This window comes from Staurois parvus, unplaced genomic scaffold, assembly GCF_062004578.1.
Source record: "Staurois parvus isolate SC_StPar_1 unplaced genomic scaffold, SC_StPar_1.0 ptg003076l, whole genome shotgun sequence".
Classification (NCBI taxonomy): domain Eukaryota; kingdom Metazoa; phylum Chordata; class Amphibia; order Anura; family Ranidae; genus Staurois; species Staurois parvus.
This window is the reverse complement of record NW_028320872.1, coordinates 59490-70610: the sequence shown is the minus strand read 5'-3', so window position 1 is coordinate 70610 and position 11121 is coordinate 59490. Positions and strand designations below refer to the sequence as shown.

The following is an 11121-nucleotide window of genomic DNA, read 5'->3' as shown; positions in this document are numbered from 1 at the left end:
TATCCATGGTAATGGGGAGAGTAGAGTACTGTCCTTGCTGTTGAGGATATTAGAGTATCATTCATGGTGATGGGGTAATGAAGTACTATCCATGGTGTTGGGGGTAGCAGAGTAGTATCCATGGTGATGGGGGTGGTAGAGTATTATCCATGGTGTTGGGGGTAGTAGAGTAGTATCATTAGTGACAGGGGTGGTAGAGTATTATCCATGGTGTTGGGGTATCCATGGTGACAGGGGTGGCAGAGTGTTATCCATGGTGATGGGGGTAGTGGAGTGGTATCCATGGTGATGGGGGTAGGAGAGTATTATCCATGGTGATCGGGGTATGAGAGTACCATGAATACACATACCTGGTTCTCAGACAGGAGGACAGTCTGGTTGAAGATGGTCCAGTTGACGGTCTGGTAACATGGTGGGGTGGTAAGAGAACCATTGTAGCGGTAGTACCTGTCCAGCTGGTGGGGTAATAATCCTCGGATATCAAATCCAGGAATCTCCGTACTTTGTCCTGTGGAGGAGAGTATAGCTTCAAGGAACGTGGCGGCACTTACAGTATTGTCTTTACTGCTCATTCACACTATCACAGCTGACACGGTCCGAGTATTAATACTCCAAGAGGGGACGGAATAAAGGTGAAGAAACCAAAGCAACACAAAGATTTCCATTAGACTGAGAACTGAGTGCTGAGAGGAGGCATCTACCCCACCTTACCCACAGAGCCTTCCCCGTCCACCCCCCCTACCCACAGAGCCTTCCCCGTCCACCCCCCCTACCCACAGAGCCTTCCCCGTCCACCCCCCCTACCCACAGAGCCTTCCTTCCACCCCACCTTACCCACAGATCCTTCCTTCCACCCCACCTTACCCACAGATCCTTCCCCGTCCACCCCCCCTACCCACAGAGCCTTCCTTCCACCCCACCTTACCCACAGAGCCTTCCTTCCACCCCACCTTACCCACAGATCCTTCCTTCCACCCCACCTTACCCACAGAGCCTTCCTTCCACCCCACCTTACCCACAGAGCCTTCCTTCCACCTCACCTTACCCACAGAGCCTTCCCCGTCCACCCCCCCCTACCCACAGAGCCTTCCTTCCACCCCACCTTACCCACAGATCCTTCCTTCCACCCCACCTTACCCACAGATCCTTCCCCGTCCACCCCCCCTACCCTCAGAGCCTTCCCTTCACCCTGCTCCCTCCCTTCTCCCTCCACCCTCCCCTTCACCCTTCAGCCTCCACTTCACCCTTCCCTCCACTTCACCCTTTCCTTCACCCTCCACTTCACCCTTCTCCTTCACTTCACCCTTCACCCTTCCCTTCACCCTTCCCTCCACTTCACTCTTCCCTTCACCCTCCACTTCACTCTTCCCTTCACCCTCCCCTTCACTTCACCCTTCCCTTCACCCTCCACCCGTCCCTTCCCCATCTCCTTCACTCTTCCCTTCACCCTCCACCCTTCCCTTCCCCCTCTCCTCCACCCTTCCCTTCACCCTTCCCCCATCCCTTCACTCTTCACCCTTCCCTTCACCCTCCTAACCTTCCCCCTCTCCTTCACTCTTCCCTTCACCCTTCCCTCCCCTTCACCCTTCCCTTCACCCTCCACCCTTCCCCCTTCCCTTCCCCCTCTCCTTCACTCTTCCCTTCACCCTCCACCCTTCCCTTCACCCTTCCCTTCCCCCTCTCCTCCACCCTTCCCTCATCCCTTCACTCTTCACCCTTCCCTTCACCCTCCTTCCCTTCCCCCTCTCCTTCACCCTTCCCTTCACCCTCCACCCTTCCCCCTTCCCTTCCCCCTCTCCTTCACTCTTCCCTTCACCCTTCCCTCCCCTTCACCCTTCCCTTCACCCTTCCCTTCCCCCTCTCCTTCACTCTTCCCTTCACCCTCCACCCTTCCCTTCCCCCTCTCCTCCACCCTTCCCTCCCCTTCACCCTTCCCCCATCCCTTCACCCTCCACCCTTCCCTTCACCCTTCCCTTCCCCCTCTCCTCCACCCTTCCCTTCCCCCATCCCTTCACTCTTCACCCTTCCCTCACCTGCAGTGTTCTCCCCCATGCTCACCTTATCAATGAGAGACAGAAAGACAGATTATAGATGGATAATAGATGGTAGATATAGTGGAGGTGGATGATCGATCTGTAGGAGGACATGGACTCACCGGCCTCCTTCACATTCTCTAGGTGGGTCAGGAGATGCTCGTAGTCTTCGTTCTCGTCGGGTCCTTCCTGTCAGGAAACATCAGAAATCCTCCAAGTCATGAATTGTATGACAGGTACACTTTGCTCCCACAGACTTTCAGACACAATATTTTGCCAAGCAGGATGAAGAGCGGAAATGAGTCGATCGTATTCGGGTTCATTAAGTCCGGATCCAGAATCTGAACCCCATTGGAATCAATGGGAGCCAAACCTTCATTTTCAGTATTGGTGTAAATACAGCGCCAGCAACCCAATATGGTCGATTTCCACCCCAAAATACGTTTGTTGGAGGTCATTATTGACAAAAGATTGCTTTGTGTAGAAGTTATGATTGATCTTTGGAAGCAGAAGAGGCAATAAAGGCAAAAACGGTTGCTATACAGCAAGGATTTCATCGCTGGCCACATCAGCATTATGGTTGCCATTAAGGGGCCAGTTCTATCTGTAAGAGTAGATGACTAGAGCACCCCACCCCCCCTTATATCAGATGTCAAGAGCCCCCCACTCTCAAGAGTTCCCCACCCTTCCATACATCACAGTGAACCCCCTTACCTTGTGCTGCTGCTGGGAAGAAACACTGGGGGTGAAGCTGGGAAGCAGAAAGTACAGAGTCTGGAGGAGGACCAGAGGAGGGCTGGAGTCAGCTGCCAGAGTCTGCTGAATGCTGAGACCAAAGGAGGCAGAGACAAGGGGGTGCTTTGGCTGCACAGAGAGGTGCAGGATCTGTAGGAGGAGTTCTATCCTCCTCTCTGCTGCCAACTGCTGGGACAAGGTGTGGGGGGGGGGAATTGGGGGGTGCTTCGACTGCATAGAGAGTTGCAGGATGTGTAGGAGGAGTTCTGTCCACCTCTCTGCCTCCAAATGCTGGGACAAGGTGGGGGGTCGGAGAACAGGTGGTGCTGCTGGTGCACAGAGAAGTGAAAGATGTGTAGGAGGAGTTCCGTCCTCCTCTCTGCTGCGAACTGCTGGGACAAGGTGGGGGGCAAAGATGAGGGGGTGATGTGGCTGCAAAGAGAGGTGCAGGATGTGTAGGAGGAGTTCCGTCCTCCTCTCTGCTACCAACTGCTGGGACAAGGGGGGGGGCGGAGATGAGGAGGTGCTGTGTCTGCACAGTGAGGTGTAGGAGGAGTTCTGTCCACTCTCTGATACCAACTGCTGGGACAAAGGGGGGGGGGCAGAAATGAGGGGGTACGGTGATTGCACCGAGAGGTGCAGGGTGTGTAGGAGGAGTTCTGTCCTCCTTTCTGCTGCCAACTGCTGGGACAAGGTGGGGGGCACATCATGACCATTCTGGGCACTGCGGGGTATTACAGATGGGATCTCTCCACAAGGGGCACATCATGGCCAATCTGGGCCCTGCAGGGTATTACAGATGGGATCTCCACACAAGGGGCACATCATGGCCAATCTGAGAGGAGAAGGTGGCGAGGTTCACACCTCTCCATGGGGAGGTGCGACCCTCCCTGCAGAGATGTACCGGGCTACGGCGTCTTGCTGTCGCCACTTCAGCCCTGTCATCCGCAGCGCAGAAGTTCCAGCGCTTGCGGATGTCCCTGGAGAAAGTCTGCGCTCACGAGGGGGCGTGCCTCGTTGCCGGGCAACGAGGTAAACCAGCTTTGGCCCGCCCCGGTTGCCTAGACGACCAGGGAGTATCTGACATTAGCTTAAGAAGCTGATGCCGGGTGCTCCGGGGGTATTCACCGCTGCGCAGCCACCGAAGGAAGGAGCCCCAGCTGTGGCGGGACCTTCGTGGCCAGACTCTGCAGAGACCAAAGACTGCCTAAGGCCCTCCAGAGCAGGGGAAGACTGTCTGCTAGCTGCCAGGGATCCAGAGACCCCCAGCCACTGCCTGCCAGCTGCCAGAGATCCAGAGACACCCAGCCTAGGGGAGAGATTGCGGGACTGCCTGCTAGCTGCCAGGGATCCAGAGACCCCCCAGCCTATGGGAGAGATTGCGGGACTGCCTGCTAGCTGCCAGAGATCCAGAGACCCCCAGCCTAGGGGAGAGATAGCAAGATTGCTTGCCAGTTGCCCGAGGACCCAGCCCAAAAGGGGAGACCGCACGCATGATCCGGACTCCAACAGGTACCTGTGTTCCACTTTCTATCCCTGGGAGACCAGGCACCCTGTCGGATCCGTGAGTACCTGCTCTCTCCCTGTTTTACTTGAAATGTTACTGTGCTGACCCCCCCCCCCCCGTTGGATTACAATTGCTACAGAGACTCTTCCTTGGCTCTCGGCATTGGACTATAAGTGTGTTGGCCCCTCTTTGCTGCCCTTTACTGGCGTATTCACCCTCCCTGTGAATTCCCCTATTAAGTGACTGTCATCTGTTTGTCTCAGTAAAGCTTCGTGCGTTTGCCATCTACTCTGTGTGTTCTGTCCTGCCTACCCTCCGTCACAGCAGGGTATTACAGATGGGATCTCCACACAAGGGGCACATCATGACCAATCTGGGCACTGCAGGGTATTACAGATGGGATCTCCACACAAGGGGCACATCATGCCCAGTCTGGGCACTGCAGGGTATTACAGATGGGATCTCCCCACAAGGGGCACATCATGACCAATCTGGGCACTGCAGGGTATTACAGATGGGATCTCCACACAAGGGGCACATCATGACCAATCTGGGCACTGCAGGGTATTACAGATGGGATCTCCACACAAGGGGCACATCATGACCAATCTGGGCACTGCAGGGTATTACAGATGGGATCTCCACACAAGGGGCACATCATGACCAATCTGGGCACTGCAGGGTATTACAGATGGGATCTCCACACAAGGGGCACATCATGACCAATCTGGGCACTGCAGGGTATTACAGATGGGATCTCTCCACAAGGGGCACATCATGACCAATCTGGGCACTGCAGGGTATTACAGATGGGATCTCTCCACAAGGGGCACACCATGACCAATCTGGGCACTGCAGGGTATTACAGATGGGATCTCAACACAAGGGGCACATCATGACCAATCTGGGCACTGCGGGGTATTACAGATGGGATCTCTCCACAAGGGGCACATCATGGCCAATCTGGGCACTGCAGGGTATTACAGATGGGATCTCCACACAAGGGGCACATCATGACCAATCTGGGCACTGCGGGGTATTACAGATGGGATCTCCACACAAGGGGCACATCATGACCAATCTGGGCACTGCAGGGTATTACAGATGGAATCTCCACACAAGGGGCACATCATGACCAATCTGGGCACTGCAGGGTATTACAGATGGGATCTCCACACAAGGGGCACATCATGCCCAGTCTGGGCACTGCAGGGTATTACAGATGGGATCTCCCCACAAGGGGCACATCATGACCAATCTGGGCACTGCAGGGTATTACAGATGGGATCTCCACACAAGGGGCACATCATGACCAATCTGGGCACTGCAGGGTATTACAGATGGGATCTCCACACAAGGGGCACATCATGACCAATCTGGGCACTGCAGGGTATTACAGATGGGATCTCCACACAAGGGGCACATCATGACCAATCTGGGCACTGCAGGGTATTACAGATGGGATCTCCACACAAGGGGCACATCATGACCAATCTGGGCACTGCAGGGTATTACAGATGGGATCTCTCCACAAGGGGCACATCATGACCAATCTGGGCACTGCAGGGTATTACAGGTGGGATCTCTCCACAAGGGGCACACCATGACCAATCTGGGCACTGCAGGGTATTACAGATGGGATCTCAACACAAGGGGCACATCATGACCAATCTGGGCACTGCGGGGTATTACAGATGGGATCTCTCCACAAGGGGCACATCATGGCCAATCTGGGCACTGCAGGGTATTACAGATGGGATCTCCACACAAGGGGCACATCATGACCAATCTGGGCACTGCGGGGTATTACAGATGGGATCTCCACACAAGGGGCACATCATGACCAATCTGGGCACTGCAGGGTATTACAGATGGGATCTCCACACAAGGGGCACATCATGACCAATCTGGGCACTGCAGGGTATTACAGATGGGATCTCCACACAAGGGGCACATCATGGCCAATCTGGGCACTGCGGGGTATTACAGATGGGATCTCCACACAAGGGGCACATCATGACCAATCTGGGCACTGCAGGGTATTACAGATGGGATCTCCACACAAGGGGCACATCATGACCAATCTGGGCACTGCATGGTATTACAGGTGGGATCTCTCCACAAGGAGCACATCATGACCAATCTGGGCACTGCGGGGTATTACAGATGGGATCTCTCCACAAGGGGCACATCATGACCAATCTGGGCACTGCAGGGTATTACAGATGGGATCTCCACACACGGGGCACATCATGACCAATCTGGGCACTGCAGGGTATTACAGATGGGATCTCTCCACAAGGGGCACATCATGACCAATCTGGGCACTGCAGGGTATTACAGGTGGGATCTCTCCACAAGGGGCACATCATGGAAAATCTGGGCACTGCAGGGTATTACAGGTGGGATCTCCACACAAGGGGCACATCATGGCCAATCTGGGCACTGCAGGGTATTACAGGTGGGATCTCTCCACAAGGGGCACATCATGACCAATCTGGGCACTGCGGGGTATTACAGATGGGATCTCTCCACAAGGGGCACATCATGGCCAATCTGGGCACTGCAGGGTATTACAGATGGGATCTCCACACACGGGGCACATCATGACCAATCTGGACACTGCAGGGTATTACAGATGGGATCTCTCCACAAGTGGCACATCATGGCCAATCTGGGCACTGCAGGGTATTACAGAAGGGATCTCCACACAAGGGGCACATCATGGCCAATCTGGGCACTGCAGGGTATTACAGATGGGATCTCTCCACAAGTGGCACATCATGGCCAATCTGGGCACTGCAGGGTATTACAGAAGGGATCTCCACACAAGGGGCACATCATGGCCAATCTGGGCACTGCAGGGTATTACAGATGGGATCTCCACACAAGGGGCACATCATGCCCAATCTGGGCACTGCAGGGTATTACAGATGGGATCTCCACACACGGGGCACATCATGACCTATCTGGACACTGCAGGGTATTACAGATGGGATCTCCCCACAAGGGGCACATCATGACCAATCTGGGCACTGCAGGGTATTACAGGTGGGATCTCCCCACAAGGGGCACATCATGACCAATCTGGGCACTGCAGGGTATTACAGATGGGATCTCCACACAAGAGGCACATCATGCCCAGTCTGGGCACTGCAGGGTATTACAGATGGGATCTCCACACAAGGGGCACATCATGACCAATCTGGGCACTGCAGGGTATTACAGGTGGGATCTCTCCACAAGGGCACATCATGACCAATCTGGGCACTGCAGGGTATTACAGATGGGATCTCCACACAAGGGGCACATCATGACCAATCTGGGCACTGCAGGGTATTACAGATGGGATCTCTCCACAAGGGGCACATCATGGCCAATCTGGGCACTGCAGGGTATTACAGGTGGGATCTCCCCACAAGGGGCACATCATGACCAATCTGGGCACTGCAGGGTATTACACATGGGATCTCCACACAAAGGGGCACATCATGACCAATCTGGACACTGCAGGGTATTAGGGTATTACAGGTGGGATCTCTCCACAAGGGGCACATCATGACCAATCTGGGCACTGCAGGGTATTACAGATGGGATCTCTCCACAAGGGCACATCATGACCAATCTGGGCACTGCAGGGTATTACAGGTGGGATCTCTCCACAAGGGGCACATCATGGCCAATCTGGGCACTGCAGGGTATTACAGGTGGGATCTCTCCACAAGGGGCACATCATGGCCAATCTGGGCACTGCAGGGTATTACAGATGGGATCTCCACACAAGGGGCACATCATGCCCAGTCTGGGCACTGCATGGTATTACAGGTGGGATCTCTCCACAAGGGGCAGGTCATGGCCAATCTGGGCACTGCAGGGTATTACAGATGGGATCTCTCCACAAGGGGCTTATTATGGCCAATCTGGGCACTGCAGGGTATTACAGATGGGATCTCTCCACAAGGGGCACATCATGACCAATCTGGGCACTGCAGGGTATTACAGATGGGATCTCCACACAAAGGGGCACATCATGGCCAATCTGGACACTGCAGGGTATTAGGGTATTACAGGTGGGATCTCTCCACAAGGGGCACATCATGGCCAATCTGGGCACTGCGGGGTATTACAGATGGGATCTCCACACAAGGGGCACATCATGCCCAGTCTGGGCACTGCATGGTATTACAGGTGGGATCTCTCCACAAGGGGCAGGTCATGGTCAATCTGGGCACTGCAGGGTATTACAGGTGGGAGCTCTCCACAAGGGGCACATCATGACCAATATGGGGACTGCAGGGTATTACAGGTGGGATCTCTCCACAAGGGGCACATCATGGCCAATCTGGGCACTGCAGGGTATTACAGATGGGATCTCCACACAAGGGGCACATCATGCCCAGTCTGGGCACTGCATGGTATTACAGGTGGGATCTCTCCACAAGGGGCAGGTCATGGCCAATCTGGGCACTGCAGGGTATTACAGATGGGATCTCTCCACAAGGGGCTTATTATGGCCAATCTGGGCACTGCAGGGTATTACAGATGGGATCTCCACACAAGGGGCACATCATGACCAATCTGGGCACTGCAGGGTATTACAGATGGGATCTCCACACAAGGGGCACATCATGACCAATCTGGGCACTGCAGGGTATTACAGATGGGATCTCTCCACAAGGGGCACATCATGACCAATCTGGGCACTGCAGGGTATTACAGATGGGATCTCTCCACAAGGGGCACATCATGGCCAATCTGGGCACTGCAGGGTATTACAGATGGGATCTCTCCACAAGGGGCACATCATGGACAATCTGGGCACTGCAGGGTATTACAGATGGGATCTCCACAAGGGCACATCATGGCCAATCCACCCACAATTACTTGTGACCCCTGAAGCAGCAACTGTGTCTGGTTGGAGATTAGCTGTTCTGGCCAGAGGAAATTGGACAATGAAAGACTGTTAATTTACAGGCCAAGGAATGAAAAGAGTGGAGACCACAGGGACAAGTTGTGTCTTCCACCGATCACCAACTGACCCATAGACAGAGCTCCAGTTCCAGCACCTTCTGTCAGATCTCCTGTCACATGTTCTCTGACTTTTCCTCACAGAAGCTCTTATGGACAAGGAAGACTCTGATACCGGGATGGGAAGGGTTACTGGTGACAGACAGGAAGGTAAAGACTATTCTTGGTTATTCCCTACAGAAATGTTTCTATTGAGGGCAACAAACTTTACAATTCTCTGCAGAGACACGACAACCACAGTTTCATGGCCACCTACCTCAATGAAGGCTGCCAGGACCGCCAGGCCTCCAGGCTGGGTTACCGCCTCTTCCAGGCCCTGAAAATTGGAGGAGTAATGGACCACATGGATCTGAAGGAAGAGACTGCTGTCATTTATCTGAATGCAGTGTCCATCCTGCCCCAACCCAATCCCTACACATCATCCTATACCCTACCCCCAACCCTAATCCCTACACAAATATCTCAACTTTATCCCCAACACTAATCCCTACACATCAAATATCTCAACTTTATCCCCAACACTAATCCCTACACATCATCAAATATGCCAACCCTACCCCCAACCCAGTCCCTACAGATCATCCAATATCCCAACCCTACTCCCACTGATCATCCAATATCCCAACCCTACCCCCAACACTTATCCCTACAGATCATCCAATATCCCAACCCTAATCCCTACACATCACATATGCCAACCCTACCCCCAACCTCAGTCCCTACAGATCATCCAATATCCCAACCCTACCCCCAACACTTATCCCTACAGATTATTACATTACATTGAGTTTATATAGCGCCAAAGGGTTTGCTCAGCGCTGTACAATAGAACAGATCATCCAATATCCCAACCCTAATCCCTACACATCACATATGCCAACCCTACTCCCAACCTCAGTCCCTACAGATCATCCAATATCCCAACCTTATCCCCAACCCTTATCCCTACACATCAAATATGCCAACCCTGCCCCCAACCCCTATCTCTACAGACCGTCCAATATCCCAACCTTATCCCCAACCCTTATCCCTACACATCATCCAATATCCCAACCCTAATCCCTACTGATCATCCAATACACCAACCCTACCCCCAACATTTATCCCTACAGATCATCAAATATCCCAACCCTACTCCCAACCCCAGTCCTACAGATCATCCAATATCCCAACACTAATCCCTACTGAGCATCTAATATCCCAACCCTACCCCCCCTGATCATCCAATATCCCAACCCTACCCCCAACCTCAGTCCCTACAGATCATCCAATATCCCAACCCTTATCCCTACACATCATCAAATATCTCAACCTTATCCCCAACCCTAATCCCTACACATCAAATATGCCAACCCTGCCCCCAGCCCTTATCCCTACAGACCATCCAATATCCCAAATTTATCCCCAACCCTAATCCCTACACATCATCCTATACCCTACCTCCAACCCTAATCCCTACACATCATCCAATATCCCAACGCTACCCCCACTGATCATCCAGTATACCAACCCTAAACCCAACCCTTATCCCTACTGATCATCCAATATCCCAACCCTACCCCCAACCCTAATCCCTACAGATCATCCAATATCCCAACCCTTATCCCTACACATCATCACATATGCCAACCCTACCCCCACTGATCATCCAGTATCCCAACCTTAAACACAACCCTTATCTCTACTGATCATCCAATATCCCAACCCTAATCCCTGCACATCATCAAATATCCCAACCATACCCCCAATCCTAATCCCTACACATCATCCTATACCCTACCCCCAACCGTAATCCCTATTGATCATCCAATATCCCAA

The 11121-nt window shown here is 53.3% G+C and overlaps 1 protein-coding gene across 1 annotated transcript in view; it reads right to left on the bottom strand.

The window, feature by feature from the left end:
- Positions 1 to 350: 350 nt before the first annotated feature.
- Positions 351 to 11121, bottom strand: part of LOC149428633 (carbonic anhydrase 9-like) — a gene marked incomplete at its 3' end in the record, with an annotated part of 45761 nt that continues 34990 nt past the window's right edge. Inside the window, exons 5-7 of the mRNA XM_089667174.1 lie at positions 9560 to 9652; positions 2156 to 2222; positions 351 to 508 (exon numbers count right to left, since the gene is read on the bottom strand). Coding sequence (XP_089523300.1) covers positions 351 to 508; positions 2156 to 2222; positions 9560 to 9652 — 318 coding nt within the window. The remainder of the gene's footprint in view (positions 509 to 2155; positions 2223 to 9559; positions 9653 to 11121) is intronic.